The 21,261-nt window shown below is 34.3% G+C and overlaps 1 protein-coding gene across 13 annotated transcripts in view; it reads right to left on the bottom strand.

Annotated features, from left to right (window-relative positions):
* The window catches only part of MEF2A (myocyte enhancer factor 2A), a 160,900-nt gene that overhangs the window by 58,122 nt on the left and 81,517 nt on the right, over positions 1-21,261 (bottom strand). For all 13 annotated transcript variants that reach the window (XM_077938236.1, XM_077938238.1, XM_077938233.1 and 10 more), the window contains 1 exon segment: positions 19,879-20,082. In XM_077938236.1, coding sequence (XP_077794362.1) covers positions 19,879-20,082 — 204 coding nt within the window.

Here is a 21,261-nt window from a genome sequence, read left to right as displayed (position 1 = left end):
GCTCTTTAGTTTAATCAGATTCTACTTGTCTATTTTGGCTTTTGTTGCCATTGCTTTTGGTGTTTTAGTCATGAAATCTTTGCCCATGCCTACGTCCTGAATAGTACTGCCTAGATTTTCTTCTACAGTTTTTATGGCTTTAGGTCTTATGTTTAAGTCTTTAATCCATCTTGAGTTAATTTTTGTATAAGGGTGTAAGGAAGGGATCCAGTTTCAGCTTTCTGCATATGGCTAGCTAGTTTTCCCAACACCATTTATTAAATAGGGAATCCTTTCTCCATTGCTTGTTTTTCTTTCTATCTACTGCTGACCAAACACTCCAAATAGTAGGGAGGCTCTTGAGTTTAAAATTTCCATACCAATTTAAGGAAAAACAGTGAAGGCCTGAAATTTAGTGAGTGCCCTGGTTAGAACCTCCATTTAGGTTAGTTATATCCACGTCTGTTTCTTTGATGAGGCTATTTTACAACACTACAGACATGGACATTAGTTAACTTACAGAAAACTTGTAGTAGCTACAAATAATTCTCGTTTGCAGAAATGTTTCCTATGAAATACCACTGATTGTCACCCTGTGGATACTGACCACTTTTGTTTCTATTTATAAATTTGCTCCTGCATTCTTTAACTATACATGTATTATATTTTGAGTTCTCCTCTGTTTATGATCTTATTGTTCCCTCATTCACTAACGAATCAAATAAAATCTCTAATATGTTCATTTGATAATTTTACGACAGGAATGTTTATGCCTTTGTTCAAATCTAATCTGCAACCTGGAAGACTTATAATCCCAACTACCTGCTGCACACTTTCATTTGGATATTTTACTAACATTTCTATTTCAACTTAGCCAAGATAGAATTCATTATCTTTTATTAAACAGGTCTGTCCTTTGGACTCACCAACCTAGTCAACCTTATTCCCTTTATTCTCTCTCTACATTCACATGGAATACCAAATTTTGTATATTATTTCCCTTTCTACTGTCCCCATACTTACTCAAGCCTGCACTATCTTATGTCTAGACTCTTCTTTTTTCCACTTTTCTCTCTCTCTCCATTCTATCTGTTCCATAAACTGTTACCAATACAGTTCCCCTCAATACCATTCTGAATTTCTCACCTGTTTTAAATCAATTTATTTTTACATGAAGATTATCAGTTGTGCCTGCAAGGAGAGCTATCTTGCAAACCAACCTTGGTGGCAGAGATGAGAGACCATGGAGCCCTTAATATGGAGTTCCTGGTGTCAGGCCTTCAGGAAGCCAGATACTCCTGCCTCCTGCCTTTGAGTGCTATCTGTCTAAATCCTTTCAATAAATTCTTTCTTTAATTGGAGCCACTTTAAGTGGGTTTCTATCCCTTATAATCAAAGAAGCACAAGGAAGAAAACTGTCAGTGATCCTTTAGGTAACACACTATCAGTCTCTTTATCCAAGTCACATATTTCTCAAAATAAGTCTGGCTAGTACTTCCACAACCTAGAATTCATAAAGAGTCTCAAACTTAGAAGTGATGATTAATTACTACTGTTGGTCAAAGATAACTGATTGAAATAATGGTATCTACCCAACAAAAATCTTTTAAGTCATATGTCCTGTCATTCTACTTATAGAGTACTAGCAACCTTCTCTTTCAAATTCAAGGAAACATGTACAGAATTCTGGGTATATGCTAGCACTTGGCTGACCCTGTACATCTGCCTCTCATTTTCTGGTTTATGTACTAAGCCTCTTGGTGAAACAAGAGATGGAAAGGATTAAGGGAAGAGTTGAAAAGAGAAAGAAAAAAGATATTTGAGAAGACAAAACAATATTGTTTATACCTTTTTCTAAGTATGTTGTTTTCTTTTACATAATAAACTTAAAAAATTTATTTCAAAATGAATTACTAATTAGGCAGGGCAACTCATTTAAAATGGGTTTCTTTTAGCTTATGCTCTTTCATGTTAAACACTCAGCAAGAAATTACATATTTAAAATTTCAGCCACATTTTCCATGGAAATGTTATATATATAAAATAGTTAAATACAAACTTTTATATATAAAATACAAAAAGTTTTATATATATAAAAACTTCCATGGAAAATAAGCGTGTCTAAAATTTTAAATATATATATGTGATTCTATTTGTTTGGAATGGAATTTGACAATTAAAAGTTGAGTATATGTTAAAAGTTTTTTCAGTTCCTGGTAGGCAGGAGTTAAAAGTGCAGTCCATTTTGGGGGGTGTGTGTGTGTGTGTGTGTGTGTATCTATACAAACATATATAATGTGTGCATATATATATATGTGCACATATGCACATTACTATGATCTTTGGCATCTGTTTACAGAGTAAATAAATCAGGATTATCTTCCCAAATATGTTTAAATAAATATTTAAAGCATATGGGCTCTTAAATAAGAACTTATAAATATCCCAAGGGACTGGCATTTTCTGGAATCTTGACATATGCCACTAAATTTTGGATAGAAGAGCCTATACTACTGGAGTATTTGCTAGAGCCCATGCTTGCTCTTGGTAACTCCGGCCTACCAAGAACTGAAAAAAAAATTAACATATGCTCAACTTTATAATTGCCAAATTCCATTCCAAACTAATAGAATCATAGCACTTACAAGTGAAACTATGGAATTGAAAGTACTCAAAAAGTATAAATGCATGGTTTTTAAATGAATGAGGAGCTAACTGATTTAAGTCGATTAAATAAACCCACAAAACATTTGACCACCCACCTTAAACCTCATTGCTGTGACACAGCTGAGCAGTAAATGCTCCATAAATACTGGCTGAGTAGTCAGTAAATCTAGCACAAGTATAAGCAAGTGCTTGTAAAATAAAGAAATCATGGCTTGGGCCGGGCGCGGTGGCTCATGCCTGTAATCCTAGCACTTTGGGAGGCCGAGACGGGAAGATCACTTTGGGTCGGGAGTTTGAAACCAGCGTGGCCAACATGGTGAAATTCTGTCTCTACTCAAAATACAAAAAAATTAGCCGGGCATTTAGTGGCAGACACCTGTAATCCCAGGTACTCAGGAGGATAAGGCAGGAGAATCGCTTGAACCCCAGGAGGTGGAGGTTGCAGTGAGCCGAGATCGTGCCACTGCACTCCAGTCTGGGTGACAGAGCAAGACTCTGTCTCAAGAAAAAAAAAAAAAGGAAAAAAGAAATCATGTCTCAAGTTTCAAGAAATTTTTTAAATTTCAAGAATATTTTAAAAATGAGAAAAGTTCTCTTTCCTCATTGTAAATAATTATTTCCAATTTTGAAACATATACTACCTATTCTTTCTAGCTACTCTGACAACACATAAAAACAATTTTTAAAAATTGTGAAATAGGAAAGGTATGTACAAGTTTATAGAAAATTCAGCAAATAATTATAAAGTGACCATCAGTCATTTCAATCAGGTCAAAAAAATAGACCAAGGCCAGAACTCTCCCTATCTCCCTTCATCACATAACCCTCTCCTCCCACCTTTACAGGTAATACCATCCTAACTTTGTGATGACAATTATCTGGATTTTCTTTATAGGTTTACCACATATCTACATATCCCTAAAAATATAACTTTGCTATGCCTATTTGTGAATGATATGTAAATGGTACCACACACATGTAAATGGAACCACACACAGTATACTATTCAGTCTTGCCTCTTTCATTAACACTGTTTATGAGATTCCTCCATAGAGTTACACAGAGTTATAGCTGGTTCATTTTCACTAAATATTGTATTACATGGCTTGGAAAAAAAAAAAAAGACTTGTATCCATTCTACAGTAGACAGACAATGGAGAGGCTTCAATCTTTTGAATCTATAAAAACGCTGCTGTGGACATTTCTGTAGACAGTCTACTGCATAATGTGCACACATTTCTCTTGAGTATGTATTCTTAGGAACAGAAGTATTAGTTCATAAAATATGTGGATCTTTGGCTATACTAGATGATGCCAAACTGTCTTTTAAAGTAATTGTATTAATGTGCATTCCTACCTGTGGGATTTAATTTGCAATACCAACCACTAATGAAGTCAAGCACATTTCGTATCTATTGGCCATGTGGATGTTCTCTTTTGCGAGGCACCTATTCATTCAAGTACTTTGCTAAGTTTTCTACCGCCTTTTGATAATTGTTTTATAGTAGTTCCTTTATTTATTTTTATAGTAATTATTTTATAAGTAGTCAGTGTAAGCCCTTGGCTAATTTTATACATTGTAAAAATATTTTCCCATTATGTGGCATTAAAAGAAAAACAAAAAACGCTCATCTTTGGATGAAGAGTTCTTAAACAGAGTCAAATTTATCAGTTTTTTTCCTTTCCAGTTATCCATATGATAGCGATTTTTATGTCTTATATAAGAAATCCTTTCCAAAATCATGAGGATATTCTCCTATATCATCCTCTAAATAGCTTTATAATTTTGCCTTAGGTCTATAAGCATCCTGGAGGTAATTTTGTATAAAATCTGATGTAAGTCCAATTTCATGAGTTTTCCATATGGATATCCAATTGTCCCTACACCACTGCTAAAGGAGTTTGTTCTGCCACCTCTATCATATACTAAGTATCAATATATGCATGGTTCTGTTTCTGAGCTATTATTCCACTGGTATGTTTGGCATTTGGTATTTGTGCCACTGCCACTGTATGTTCATTCTTATAGCTTTAAAATTAGTCTCAATATATTGTAGTGCAAACCCTCTCACCTTGTTCTTCCTCAGTGTCTTCTCCTGTTCTATTTTCTCTGTGAACTTCAGAATCAGTTGTTGAAATTCTCTCAAAAAGAATTTCTTGGGAGTCTGATTGATATTTCATCAACTCTACAGAGATTATCTTAAGTGGCAAAGATACATATAATTTGAGACTTCTGATCCATAAATATGGTATAACTCTATATTCCTAGGATACATTCAACTTAGTCATAATATATTATCTCTTCTACATATTACTGGATTTAATCTCTGTATAAGTAATGCTAGATGCTTTGATAAATCCATAAATCTCAGTGGCTTAACACAATGAAAGTTCATCTCATTCATACAAAGCCCAAGAAGGATGTTTCTTATTCTCAGTGAGCCCTGTGTGAGAGCCCCTGTGTCAGAGCCCAAAGACATTTATCTTATGGTTCCACATATAGGACCACAGGGTTCCCATTCTTAGCACATGGTATGCCCAACAGGGAAGAAAGAGTATGAAGATTATGTAGGAAGTATCTTACTGGTCATGCCTGGAAGCAGCCTGCCTCATTTTCACTCACATCTCCTTGGCCAGAGGTCAGTCACATGGCCACTCCTAACCACAGGGAAGGCTAATACAGAGCCTAGTTTTATGCCCAAACAGTAGAGAAAGTGGGTCATTCTGAAAATAAAAATGTCTCCCAGGCGGAGGTCGGGGAGAGCAGAGATCACACCATTGCACTCCAGCCTGGGCAACGAGCAAAACTCTGTCTTCAAAAAAAAAAAAAAAAAAAAAAAAGTCTCCTATAAAAAAGATATGAACACAAAGAAGTAGACTAATATTTTGCTAAAGACTTTCACATTTATGTTCAGTGAGACTGGCTTCTGATTATTATCTTTGCAACTCTCCTAGTTGGTCTTGCTATCAAGATTAGGCTAACTTTAGATAATGAGGAAAGGAAAGCTCTTGGTTTTTACTATTCTTTGGAAGGGTTTGTGAAATACTGGAATTATTTCCTTCTTAAAAATTTGCTAGTATTTGCTTATGAAGTCATCTGGACTTGTAGTTTTGTGGAAAACTTGACAAGATTATTCAATTTTTCTATTTTTTCTTTATTACATTTGTTAAATTATATTTTTCTTGAAATCTGTCCAATGAATCAAAGTTTTGAGGCACAGGATTCTGAGATTATATATGCTCAAAAAAGTATGTTAAAATCACCACTGAACAGAAAACTAAATGGTACTTTTGTGATCCTCTAGTTTATCTCCTACCCTTATAGAGAAGAATATTAAAGTTAAAAGTGATCCAGAGATCCAAGTACTCTTCCCCCACCTCACCTCAACATACAGCTGTTAAGTGACAGAACTGGGACTAGAATCTAAGTCTAGTGCTCTTTCCAACATGCTATGCTCATTTGTTAAATGGACGGCATCCATCAGTCAGCAAATCAAAGGGAGAACAGATAAGAGAGCTGTAATCAGGAACAACTTCAACCCCCGAGAAGAGATAATGTTCACTGTGTATGTGGTGGCTGTAGGCACTGTCTTCATATTCCTCTCCAGTTCCTCCATGATCTTATTATCCCTATCTTCCTCAGTGAGAAGTGTGTGGTGTTCAGGCCATGGCTTCTCTGAATTCTAAGATCTTACCCAGTTCTAAAATACTCCTAGGTCTGATGGTAAAAATCCCAACAAATGGTAGTAAGATTCCCTACCTGCCCCACCCCCCAATTCCAACAGTTTTGAGGGACTGTCTCCCAGGAGCTGGATACTGAGTAGCCAGGTAGTCTCAGCTTGTCACCAGAAATAATGTAAGGCTGTTTAGATCTCCACACATAAATGAATACTAAGACAGAGCTGATTCTCAGTGCACCGCAAAGACAAGAAAGTCTATCTTCAAAAGTCCTGGAGCTTGGTTCTTCACTATCCCTTTTTGTTTACTGAATAAATACCTTAATTTGCCTGTTTCTTTCATTCAACAAAATTTATTGAAAGCACCCTACTAGATGCTGACATTTACTGATAAACTAGACGCAGACCATTAGAGGTCATCTGGTCATTCCATGAAGACTGCTTTCTTACCATGGCAGCCTGACTTGGTCTTGGTCCTTTCTTCCAAAGCAGTAGATGGTTTGATTGTAACACTGATATACAGGTGTTATGCCTTCCCTCTTGAAATTTTCTCTGGGTACAGAACTCTAGGTTACACTCTACTCCCTTCCTAAACAGCACACTTAGGATATCATTTCATTGACTCCAGATTTCATTTGTTACTTGGAAATAGCACTCCTTTGAGGATAGTCTCTTAACGTCTTTCTTGTCTTTGTTTTCTGCACAGTTTCACTATATATATATGTTTTACATTTACTCTACACGGGATTTGAATTTCTTAAATCTAAGGATGGTGGGCTTTCATCAATCCTAGAAAACTGTGTCATTATCTCATCAAATATTGCCTCTACCCGATTCTCTGTTTCCTTCTCCTAGAATACCAATTAAGCATAGGCTAGAACTTCTAAACATGATCTTCCTTTTCTTTAAACCTTTCTTGATATTTTCTACCTTTTAATATTTGCATTGAATTCTAGATAATTTCTTCTATCTTCGGTTCACAAATTATCTGTGCGGTTATGGAAAATCTACTTCCACCATGTCTACTGCATTTAGTTTTGGTTATTATATTTTTTCACATCTTGAAGTATTTCATTCAACTCTGCTATGTCAATCCCTTTATAACTTCCTGTTTCCTACAGATATTTTCAAGCTTATTTCTTAAAACATAGAAAGTGAAACTGTTCTATAATCTACATATAACAATGTCATCTGAAATACATAAGAGTTATTTTCTGCTGTATCCTGCTGTGTTTTCCTTACTGTGCCTTGTTTTCTTGTATGCTTTGTATGATGCCCAGTAGTTGTGAAAGGTTGTTTGAAAGAGATTTCTGATGCACAGAATAAAGTGACTTTCTTCAAAAAGGATATAAATTTGCTTCCCCCAGCTGACAGGGCACTAGTTTTCTTGAATGTCTTGTATAATATGACTTGGGACTACAGTTCCACACAATGCTGGTAACTTGGTTTACAATCTGTCAGATATGTTCTTTTATTCTTTTCTTGTTCTCTTCTTTCCCCTATCTGCTCAGTACTAAATATCTCTCCTTGCAATCCTTTGGGAGTAGGAGAAGGCAGTGGATTTTCCTCCTTTCTTAAAGCCCCAGTTTAAAGGGGTTTGGGGGGTATCTGTTAGGCTCATAAACCTATAAGTGATCATTTTCCCCTTGATTCTGAATCTATCAGAACCCGAATCTCAGTTTTACAAACTGTTTTATCCAGACGGACAAATGATTCAGGGGCCAGAGCTTTAAATACTTCTTTACCTTTATGTTCTTACCTTCTCTTAAATTTTGGCCTGGCATATTCCTTGATATGATAATGTAAAAAAGTTTTTTTGTTTTGGTTTTACAGTTTATCTAGTTTTTAGATGTCTTCAGCAGAAGAGCTGATCCAGATAACCTAGCCCAACAATATCAAAATTAAAAACAAATCAACCTTTTTCTAATAATATCCATAAAGTTATTGGGTTTTGTTGATGCTTTTGCTTTTTTTTTTTTTTTTTTTTTTTTTTTTTTTTAAGTTAGATGTAGGACAGGGTTTGGCAGTTCCTCAAAAAGTTAAACACAGAACTTACTACACAATCCAAGAAATTCTGCTACTAACTAGATACCCAAGAGAAGTGAAAACTTATACCAAAACTTGTACACAAACTTCATAGTAGCAAATGGAATGCTATTGGGTCACAGAATGAAGTACTCATACAGCTACCATACGGATGAACCTTGAAAACATTATGCTAAGCGAAAAAGCTGGACAAAAGACCACATATTGTATGACTCCATCTATATCAAATTCCCAGAATAGGTAAATCCATAGACACAGAAAGTACATAAGTTGTTGCCAGGATGTAGGGGAAGGAGGAGTTGGTAAGTGACTGCTAATGGGTACTGGGTTTCTTTTTGGGTTGATGAAAATGTTCTGGAATTAGATAGCGTTCACGGTTGCACCAACTCGTGAATGTACTAAGAACCACTGAACTGTGTGATTTACACTGGTGAATTTTATGGTATACGAATTACATTTCATTTAAAAGAAGAGAAAAAAAGTTAATCTCAGGTATGTCTACCATATTTCAATAAGTAATTAAAATATGCATTCAATTTCACATGATAGTGAAGGATGTCTGGAGCAATTACTTATATAAAGATACAAGGTAATGTGACAGTACTACTACAGTGTATTAACCTGATGAATTAGGTTACTGAAAGCTCTGGGAATGTATACTAAGATCATGAAGTTATCATACTGGAAATCATATCATATTGTCCTAAGATGCATTAGTCCATCCTAACTAAAGTGTTGTCAGCATTTCTATTATTTCTATTCAAGTAATTTTGTGTATTTACAGGACCCACCATAGTGGCCACTAGCTACACTAAAATGCCTTATGAGCATTTCAAGCTCTCTCTCCAATTATCATTTATGTTCATGTGCAGAATACAAAGCTGCATAGGTTTTGCCGTCTACCAGATTATCCAAGACTGCATACACTGCAATAGAGCAGAGGCCTCTATACTTATCTTTTTAAGTATGTTTACTTCTCTAAAGGTTGGAAGTAATATATATTAGATGTGGAGGATGGGGAGATAAGGAAATAAAGTTATCATTTCCAGTGTTACAGAGTAAAAAGAATCACCTCCTACATATTGAGTGTTTCTTCCACTTAAATATATTTTATATTTTTGTCCCTACTAGATTTTATAATATTTGATGAAGTTTTAATTGAGTATCATAAATACTTCTCATTTATGATTACGTGAATGCTGAAGTACACAACACTACCTTTAGTTCCATTTTACAGGTCATTATTCAGCTGTGTGCTGAATCTTTACTGAGCACTGTGAAAAATACTAATGTTCCTTAGCAAAGTCTTTGCCTCAAAGATCTACAGTCTTTCTTGCTCTCTATGGACACGGCTTCTTCATCACTTAAATGAAGTAGAGAGCCAGATCAGAGTTTCCCAACTGTTTTATAACACACAAACCACTTTTCACAGCATTATTAGGTCAATTCTCTCTATATATAATAATATATAATATATATTTTATAAATTATGCACTCAAATTTTCTATAAATCAATTTTTAAAAAGCATGATGTGTCAATATATTATATTCCTTAGAACACGGCCTAACCCCCCACTTTAATCTCCCCTCTGTATTCAAACCAAATGGAATTGCATTCCTCTTTCTATAATTCTCAACATTACTAAAAACCTATCATAAGTAATAGGTGAGATAATTCAATTTATTTTTAAAAGCTACACACTTCTTTTAAAATACTGCTAATCTGCTGCCAGATTAATTTCTGTAACAATGATTTATTTGACTACTTAAAACTTTTAAACACCCCTCTAAAGGCTGCCCAATGCCCATAAGACAAATATTAAATACCACAGCTGGGTATTCAAGACCATCTATCAACTATATTCAATTTGTCTCCTCCTTACCTTTGATTACTCCCCTATGCAAAGCCTCTATTCCCTAAACATTTTGTATATGATGTAAGGTAAATACTGAGGCTTATTTATTTATTTTTTTTCCTATATGGATATCCAGGTTTTCCAGCACCATTTATTGAAAAGACTGTCCTTTTCTCATAGGTTTACCTTGGCTCTTTTGTCAAAAATTAATTAACCATGTATATATGGGTACATTTCTGAGCTCTCTATTCTGTTCTATTGAACTACATGCCTATCCCTATGTAAACACCACACTGTCTGAATTACTTCAGTTTTGTAGTAAATTCCAGGGGTGTAACATCTGGCTAGAAGCAGCCAATCAGGACATTCTATCCTTTCTCTACCACTGTGTTTAGTGTTTTCAGAGTGGGAGATGGAGAGGCAAGTGATTTAAACAGTACAATTAGAATTAATTTTAGAACATCTGCTGCGGATTCTGGGACACAACTCATCTCTGATACTTTAGATTGATGCTCAAGAATATAGTAACCAATAGCCACATGTGGTTAAATTAAAATTTAAAAAGACTAAAAACTCAGGTTTTTCTGTTGCACTACACACTCAATATCCACACATAGTTAATGCCTACTATATTGGACAGCACAAACATGGAACATTTCCATCATCACGAATTCTATTAGATAGTGCTGCTTTAGATGATGCTGTGTTCAGATATAAGGCCTAGAGCGGCCACTGCTATTTTATCAACATGAAAAAGCCAGTGTGAAGACAATGATGCATGGGCAAAGGCAGAGACCTGGAGCCCGCTTGAACACAGCCTCTACCTAACCTCTACCATGCTGCTGGAATTTTTGTTACATGACATAACCAATACCCCTATTTTTATTTATTTATTTATGAGACAGAGTCTCGCTCTGTCGCCCAATATCCCTATTTTTAAGATCAATTTCAGTGAGGTCTTCTGTTGCCTACATCTGGAAGCAGATGGTATAGTTTTCAAAATGCTTTCACATATATTATTTTAACTGATTACCAAAACTCAGTAAAATTTAAAAATTTAATGCTATTCTCTCTGCCCTATTAAACCTTGAGCTTAGTGACCCAGCACACTAATCACTCAATAAACAAATAATATAGCAAATATATGAGAGTTAGAATACTAAATACAGATAGTTACTTTACTAATAAGTGACATATTAAGTAGGATCTGAGAGTCTAATATCAAATAACTTTCACAAAGTATCTAAAATGTTATTTTATACTGTCCCACAGAACATAACTGATAGGTTTTTAATAGACCAAAGTAAAAAAACCATTTTTAAAAACTTTATAAATGTGGAAAACCACAATAAAAATATTTTAATTATATAATAGTATGGGATAATCCTATATGAACATGGGTGGCAGAAAAAAAGCAAGCTAATGTCTTGAATTCCTCTACAAATACTAGTTGCTATTTCTACGTTCTTTTTTCAGAGCATAAACATTTTTAAGGTTTTCGAGGTAGATTCTGGAAATAACACTTAATCCCAGAAATTACCATAAAATAAACCATTTATTTGAAAAGAAAATTTATATAAAAACAAAGCATGATAGAAAAATACTCGCCACTGAATTACAGGAGATAAAGTCCAACATGCATAATAAAGCTTTGGTTTATTCTAGAAGGCTTAAGCATGTAGTGCCTATTTACCAAGTTTTAAAAATCACTAACATTTTAAAATCAACTGCTAATGAATTAAAATGAGAACTACAAGAAACATTATTTGAGGAAAAAACCATAATCCCATATCAATTACCTAAACATACAATGATATTCTTTATAAAAATACCCTTAGCGTACACAATCAGTGAAACATGTTAGAAATTTGAAAATCAACCAACAAAAACCTAGAAAATTATAAAGTATGTCCCATTTTCTAAAATACAGCTCATACTATCATTTGGATTTTTTTTTTTTACCAGTACAGCACTGATTGCATAATTGTAAATTAAAAAGTTGAGTTATGACTAATCTATGCAAGAAGATATCTTTCTGTAGAATCTGGAGCCCTACTCTCTCTCTGAGAAGAGCCACAAAAATAACTTCAAAATAAATATGAAAACTATACAGCTCTCTCTTTAATTTTAAATTATGTGTCTGAAGTGCCAGGTTTCACAAAACTGTATGTCTGCATTAGCCATCTATATACAAGAGAACTGAAAGATCATTTAGACTATATACATCTTACTTTACAGACTGACACAGAACACTGAGAAACATGGGAAGCACCTAGTATCTTCTGCCCTAAATGAGCTTCTGGCTCAAATAGCAGTATAATATCTTATCTTATAATATTTATATGCTTAATGATTAATATTTGATGAGAAACATAAAAATCCTGGCATTCTAAGGGTCTTAAATCGATATTGAAGTGTATCTAACAAAAGGACTTCTGCCATAAGATAATAAAATAGCCAACATATCATCTTATTAGGAAAAAGGCAGTAATAGGGCCAGTTACCACTATATTCCCAGTGTTTAGCAAAATGCCTGGTACACAGTATGATAAACATCAGTACAATAAATTTAAAATGTAGAACTATTACATTCAATATTTTTACCTCTTTTCTCTTCCTTTTTCTTCAACTCCCTTCAAAAAATTACCATACAGTTCTAACACAACTTACTGCTTGGGAAATGCAAGGAGAAACCTAAGCAGCTGTTTTATTCAGCTCTTTCAGTGGCTATTCAAACCTGCAGGATAAAGTGAAGGGCCTTATATAGCTCATGAGGACCTGGTTTACTTCTCAAGTCTCAGTTATTCCACTCTTCACACTATACTATAGTGACACTTGGCCGATATCAACTCCATACACTAACTGCTATGTCTCATTTCCTAATTTCCACATAAGCTGCCCCTCTGACTTACAGCATCTTTATTTTCCACTTAGCATATCCTTTACAGCAAGGGTCCCTAACCCCCGGGGCCACAGACCCTGTTAGGAACCAGGCTGCACAGCACGAAGTAAGTGGTGGGTGAGTAAACACTACTGCCTGAGCTCTGCCCCCTATCACATTAGCAGTAGCATTAGATTCTCATAAGAGCATGAAACCTATTGTGAACTACGCAAGCAAGGAATCTAGGTTGTGCATTCCTTATGAGAATCAAATGCCTGATGATTTAAGGTAGAACAGTTTCATCTCAAAACCATCTCCCTGTCCACATTCCTCCCACCCCCAACCCCCATCCCTGGTGCCAACAAGGTTGGGGACTGCTGCTTTAAAGAACTCTGGTGATAGGATCACCTCTAGAGCAACTTTTCTCTGACCACTCTCTCGATCCTCTTTATCTCCTCTTCTCATTGGTCAAAAGTTGACCACATATCTTCTGGAGACAAAGGAACACATTAACTGATGGTAAGTACTATTAATAAAATATTCAATCCCTGACACATATGACATAAAAAGAACACATAGATAGGTATTGATCAAGAATCACAAGAAATGTATTACAGAAAAGTGAGTTATATATACAGGTGATATCTATCATCTTTCCCCCCCCAACATGAACTTTCATTTGTGTATCAACGATATCAACCTCTAATGGAGAAAAATATGAACCTCAAGAAAAACCACACTTAGAGACACGTAGTCCCTTATAAAAAGCACATAAACAGAAACCAATAATTGTAAGATAATATTCAAATACATAGCAAAATAAAAGTAGTAAAATTGAAATTACAAGAGCTATGGTGACTGCTGTGTGAGGTGATGGTGCAGTGACATGTGGGAAGTGGAGGAGAGCCATGAGGATTGTGTGCCTCACCCTGTGAATCATCATCCTGCTGCTTCAGGCTCTGTTAGGAATAAAAGAGCAGAGCAAGGGACTGGGGGTGGAGGAAAGCTTTGTCTTGTCTTCAGATGTCTCACTATTTTTTCCCTTTCCCTGATGCTCCACTGCAGCCCTGTAAAACATTAGGCAAGCCTCTTAAATACTGCCTGTCTGTTCCATTCCTCGTCTGTAACATGGGGAGAAAAGACGACTGGCTCACAAAGCCTCTTTGAGAATATCATGATACCGTCAGAAAATCCAAGCATAATCATGTTTCTACTTTTGTACGGTCAGCACTAGATGATCTTAGCAGATAAGCCATTTAACTTTCTTTTCTGTTCATCTGAGGAGCCAGATTCCACCTCTGACTCATCCCCACCACACGTCTCAAAGAAGCACTCCTCAAAGAAACTACACTCACACAAGCTCTTATAACCATGTAGAACTGAACTGAAATGTAAACCATTAGAAATGTATTCCTTAGGTGCAAGGCACACCAATACTGCATAATAGTTTGAATTACTTTTTAGAGGGTTTTAAAAATTACAGTTTGTGCTTGCTCACTGTTTGAAATTATTTCAGGGGATATTCTTGAGGATAAAAATGTTTAAAAAGCTGGATAGCCACTCCCAAGAAACTGTTAACCTGAAACTTTTAGTCTATAACTGCACTTAAGGCAAGTTAATTCAAACTAATTCATGACTGCTTAGGCTTCATCTCAAAAGCTGAGGATTCAGTAGGTCTAAGGTGGGACCAAGAATTTGCATTCCTAGGAAGTCTCTGGGGATGCTGATGCTGCTGGTCAGGGTACTACACATTTTGAGGACCAGTGATTTTAAATAACGCACTCTCAAGTATGATCACTTTCACTACCATCTGCTTTTATTTTCTAATTGATAGATGGATCTTACACTGATTCCCTATCTTCCTTTCTTTTAGATGTTACTTCCAAATTCTTTTGTAACTTGAAAATAGGCAGGGATTTTTAAGACTCAAATAAACAGATTTTCTCTTTCTTCAGAATACAAATTATCAACATCTGACTTAATTTATCAATGCCTCCATTGCCTCAACGTGAAATAAGGGCAACAATAAGGATTCAATAAGATAATTCAAAGAAAGTCTTTACTAGACCATGTTAAGTGCTTAATAATTTCTATTATTCTTACTGCTATTATACTCACTTTTTGTTCATTACTGAAAAAAAACTTATTCATGATTGCTATGTATTATACATTATTGGTATATGTATAAAATCTTATCTATTTATGGTAAAATGTTCCAGAGCTCCACTGGATGCAGTAAACTAGGGAGCAATGGGAAAGTTTAATGTCACAGACCTGGGTTCTCATCCTGGTTCTGCCACCAAATTGCTACATGACTCTAGGCAAGTCATTTTAATGTACATCCCAATTTTTGCTTCTGAAAAAGCTTACCTTGGGTATGAAGATTAAATGAGATCATGTGAGAAGAATTTTTTTTAAGTACTGTAGTATTCCTGTGATGAAAAACTCCTCTCTTTGGGAATAGTGCACAAGATATTAACAAGAGAGATAAATGGCCATGACCCTTTTATTTACATCCTTAAATGACAGCACAATAATCTGAATTGTCATACAAATGATTTTGGAATGTTGCCCAGTCATGCCTATTTTTAATAAATTATAAGCAGAAATATTTAGTATTTTCAATATTTCTGCCAAATGACAGGAAAAAACATGGATACAAAAGTAATCTCAAGTGTTTTTTAGGTAGTATCTGCTAAAATCCTCATTTGTTGCCTTTTAGCATAATTGTTCTTTTGATGCAGAATCCCAAAGCCTCTATTGGCTCTAGGCTTTTATTTAGTATAAATTCTAATTACACACATATACATGTGTATGAACAATGGCAACTGCTTGTGCTGGTAATTTCCATTTGTAGTTTTCTATACTCTAGGACATTTCTAATATTCCTGTAAAATTATATAATATAGTTTATAATTTTTAATCTTAATTTTACTGAAAAGAAAACTGAGGAGTTATAACATTTTCTTCATACATTTAAATTAAATTACTACATTTTATAGGACCAAACAAAAGTCTGTCACCTATTTTTGTATCAATGCTTAATAACTTGAAAAGATAAAATGTATGTCTTTGACAACATTCTTTGTGGAATGTCACCTAATGAAATATGGGAAATAAAGTTATAAAATCATATTTTGTAAGAAATATACTACTGAAAAGCAGTGTAGAAACATTTTAAAGTCAGATATGTTTTAAACACAGCAATATTCTTCATTTCAAAGAAATTGAGTTATGAAGTCTCTTATGAATCTCACCCTAATGGCAATCTCTTAATTTACTAATGTGTAAGTTTGCTTTTTCATATATTCAGCTTTCATAATGCAGGAGATATACACATCCTCAAGACACTGCAGACCTTAATTTAAAATACCTAAATGCAATTTAAAATATATAAGTACAAATTAAAAAAATAAAGCTGCATAGAAATAATTTTTAAAATTTTATCAACTCTAACCAAAGTTTTAAAAATTGATTAAAATTTTAAATTTAAGAACTAGTTTAAAAACATAATTAATATAAAATGAGACAGAACAAAGATAGATGGATTTAAGTTTACAAATAAAACTGAAACAGAAAAATAAGAGCACCATGTCTACCTGTTTATAATAAACAATATTCAAATACCAACTACTTTTAATACATTATATTAATTTTATAGTACTCCCACAAAACACACTATATTTAACTCTCCAGACCTAATACATGTGCATCCTTGTACTACAGACTACACAGGTGTGGTTAACAGCATATCTTCACAGTACATCCTCAAAGGGCTTGTATATTGCATACAATAGAAAAGGAATACATCTAATGAAGACGCCACGTTAATCTACTAAAGACTTTGTCAAAGCATATTTCAGTAATACAGGGAAAGTAAAATCCTGCTGATTTTCAAGACTAATATATATGCAAATGGAAATATGTGGAGTCAGGTTATAGGCCTTACAGAAGTTCTTGTTTTCAGAGTTTGTGTCATCGTTGGTCATATAATGACACAAACTCTTAAGTATATTGGTCATATACTTTAGAAAACACTCTAAAGTAGATCACTTATAACTGTTTATGCCTCTATTTTCTCCTGATGTTTTCAACCACATGAGATGGTTAAGGAGTCCAGAACCTTATCACCAACTTGTTCAAAGTTTTTATAAATATACATAAAATCTTCTGTTGGTAAAAGTATATTTCAATAGTTTATAAAAACATGGGTAGGAAGAATAACCTTCTGGCTTGAATTAGGAATCTCTAAATAAGATCAACTTGCAAAGCACATAGAAGCCCCTCAAATATTTGTCAAATGAGTAAATGGGCATCAAAAAGCCTGCTTCCCATTAATACAACTGCCTGAAAGGAAACTGTGAAAAAGGAAAAAATGGTATTCCAAAAATATCCTTAAACAAGATACTTGTAAAGCGCTTTGTAAAAACTAAGGCCCATAGGGAGCTCTATGTAAGTAACTTCATTACTGTTATCCTATAAACTTAATTTGGACCACAGCAAACTATATAGATGCATCGGCCTAAGCCATTACACCACTGGCAAAAAGAACTCATATGTGAATTGCACTACTAGTGAGGACGTAGGTTGCATCTTCTTCATATGTGAAAAAAGGCCTATCTTACAAGTTTACCAACCACTCTCATAAAAGCTGACTCAGTAAGACGTTAATAAGAAGTGCAAATTAAGCCTTGTAATTTATTCTACCACAATAAATTAATCCCTAATAATCTGTCTTCCATCTAACGTATTTATATAATTTAGAACTTCACAAGGAACTATTAACACGATTCATTTTATTTTGAGGAAATGCAAATAAAAAGAAAACATCAAAATCCCAATTGACAATTGAGCTGCAAAAGTTTTCCTTCATATTGAAACAGACTGTAATATAGGAGACTGCTTAAAAAAACGTTTGGGATCTGCTCTCTTACACTTTGCTGACCACAACAGAGATGAAGATTGAGGTAGTTTGAAAATTCTATGAGGATTAAATCAGACTGCATTCTCCGTATTCTCTAAGGAAGTAAGCTTTAGGCATTGTGAAGTACCCTCAACTTCCAGGGACCAAGAATAACAACTACTGCAATGAAAGAGCAGAGTAGTTAGGGTTAAGGAGGTGGTTGCCTCTATAATGAAATTAGCTAGAATACTTATTTGCTGACATTATCAAAGTCAGTTCCATTGGTTTGAGTTGAGGCAGTGTAACTTTTGATGAGACATTTAGATTTATAACATAAGAAGCTATTTTAAACACAACAGAGTTACTCTCCATTTCAAGGAAATCCAGTTATGAAGTCTCTTAACAAAGCTTACCTGAATGATCCCCTAATTTACAAAATCACAATACAAAATGTATTCATGACATATAACAGGGGAAAGGTCTACTATACAGTGTTATAAATAAATGATAACATATAACATAAATGCTAAATAATATAATTTATAAATGACATAAATATAACTGCATTAAGGAGTTTAGCTAAAGATATAACCATTTAGTTTAATCAAAGTTATCAACAAAAGCAAAATAAAAAATTTCATGTACAATTCGGGGAGGTTAATAGCAGCAAGCCCCATAAATAAAACTGTGGATAAGTCAAGCAACAGAGATGAGTCCCAGCTGTAATTATGCTATACTTTTACTTCTCATTTGAAAAAATGGCTAAAAAGTAACAAAAGTTGTTTTTAAAATGTAAGTAATAGTTTTTATGTGTGTAGTAATGGTATCAATCACTGCCCAAAGAGGGACAGTTAAGGCAAAGAAGTATAGGGGAAATTTAAAATGCATTTTTGGAACAATAACAACTTGTGGAGACAAATAAATTAGATTCCTATACAACAAAAAAGCTAAATTATCTTTACTTTAATTTCAAATATTAGAAATACAATCTAGATTAGGACTCCATTTGTTCTTTTTCAGTTGTTCTACAAAATCCTCACATGGTTAAATGCCTAACTTAATACTTTTCTATTACAAACTAAGCCAAAATTATGCATCTTTCAAGTAATAAAAAACTCCTCCGCTGAATAAATATAAAATAAAACCTCCAAATATAAACAAAAGAGACAAAAGTAACTATGAAGCTAATTTAAAATGTGATTAGAAATACACATGGAAAAGTTATCTTACGGAAGATCTTGAAACAGAGAAGATATAAAGGGGGAAGCATACTGGTTTCCATTTTGAAGGTTTTATTGTAAAACACTATTTCTGAGAAGATCATTCTAATAATAAATCCTTTTCTTTTTCACTTAATTAGGTTGGTAGAACTATGAGAGCTATCAAATAGGCAGCAGATAAGGAAAATGAGGACTTTCTCCTCTTCCCCAACTAAAGCACTATTAACAAAGCAAATTATTATTTACACAATTGTTTTCTTAAGTGTTTGAAGTTGTGAGTTGTCAATGACATAATGAAATGATTAAGATATATCAAAACTGTAACTTCATACTGTTCAAAAATGGTAAGTCTCTTACAATATTAATTTTAAAACTCATACAAAATAACTAATCATAGATGAAATGCTAGATTATGCTGGTATACATGGTAAAACAAGTTTACTTTGAATGAATAGGGTATGTTTAAAACACAAGTGAGTCGCCATACAGCAATCACTCTTCTAAGAAATGATTCAGAGAAAAGACATGTATATACCTAATTTATGCTTTAGATGTAAAAGTCATTCTGACAGTTAATGCTATTAAAATATTTCAGTATTACTTGCAATTCACGCATTACTAGCAATTCACACATTACTAGATATGTTACCTCAACAATATCCGAGTTGGTTCTGCTTTCATGAGGTTCATTATATTCTGTATACTTGAGAAGAACTTTGTCCATATCAGTGCTAGCATACTGAAACAGTTTGTTAGAGCTGTTGAAAATGATGAGTGCTATTTCACAGTCACAGAGCACACTAAGTTCATAGGCTTTCTTCATTAATCCAAACTTTCTCTTTGTAAAAGTGACCTAAACAATAAAAAAGGTATATTTTTATTAAAAGCATTAGTAGTACTTGAATATGGGCTATCTGAAGATGAATCTTCTTCTTAATACTGAGCCAGATTTCAAAGATGGAAAAGGTTCCCAGCTTCCTGCTCCACATGAGCCTTCCCTCTCCCATTGTGCTACAGTCCTACATTTGTTTTGTATATGCAAGCTCTCTGACAGAGCTGTCTCCTGGGGAAGTATTTCCTTATCCTTGGCTGCCACTCCACTACAGAAGGGAAGAACCGCAGAAGGAAACAGCTGATCAGTGTTCCCTTATCATTCAGTTACAATTGTTACCATCAGAAACCCCAAATCCCAGCCAGGTAACGTAGCATCAGCCAGACTTTAATCCCTAAACAACTAAATACATCTACTAATCTAACATACTTCTCCTCCCTCCCAAGCCCTTCTCTATTGTATCCACTGAAATTCACAGTCTGGGATCAGCAAATTCCCCAGAGTCCTCAAATTCTTCTTTAACTGAAACCTGTTACCTGAAATCCTCTCTAACAGAGACCCCTCCCCCACCCCGCCAAATTTTTAAATTTACATCCCTTATACTGACTGAAGGCCCTAGAAGAGATGTCTTTTTATGCTCTGTAATCTCTCTTTGACACTGCTTTTCTTTCCCTCCCCTTCAAAAATTTTGAAGCTCATGCCATATAAAAATTATGCCACCCAACAACCCTCCTTGGGGTGAGCAAGAGTTACCCTTGATCCCTCTTCTTCTAATAAGGGATGGGAAAGGAGTGCAAGGGAACTCTCTGCACTTTCTGCTCAATGCTGTTGTGAACCTAAAACTTCTCTAAAACATAAAGTCTATTTAAAAAACAGTTTTTGAAAGGTCAGTAAGAATGTACTTTTGAATAATCTTTGGAATTGTGAAACAACATAAAGTTCAGCAATTTTCCCCATGGATATCTATCATATGATTTTCTTCCTATAACTTTAACTATTAGGCTAGACTTAAAATCAGTTATTGAAGTAGCTATTAAAGAAGTAGAGGATCTTCAGTATCATGAAAAGCAATTACAGCCACTAGAAATTTTTTTCACAGGCATAACTTTAATATCCTCTTTCATTACAGGTATAATATGTACATGTAAAAGCAAAACAACAACAAAATTCACTTCACATGTACAATTCAAAGACATTTCT

Source organism: Macaca mulatta, chromosome 7, assembly GCF_049350105.2.
Source record: "Macaca mulatta isolate MMU2019108-1 chromosome 7, T2T-MMU8v2.0, whole genome shotgun sequence".
Lineage (NCBI taxonomy): Eukaryota > Metazoa > Chordata > Mammalia > Primates > Cercopithecidae > Macaca > Macaca mulatta.
This window is presented reverse-complemented; position numbering and strand designations above follow the sequence as displayed.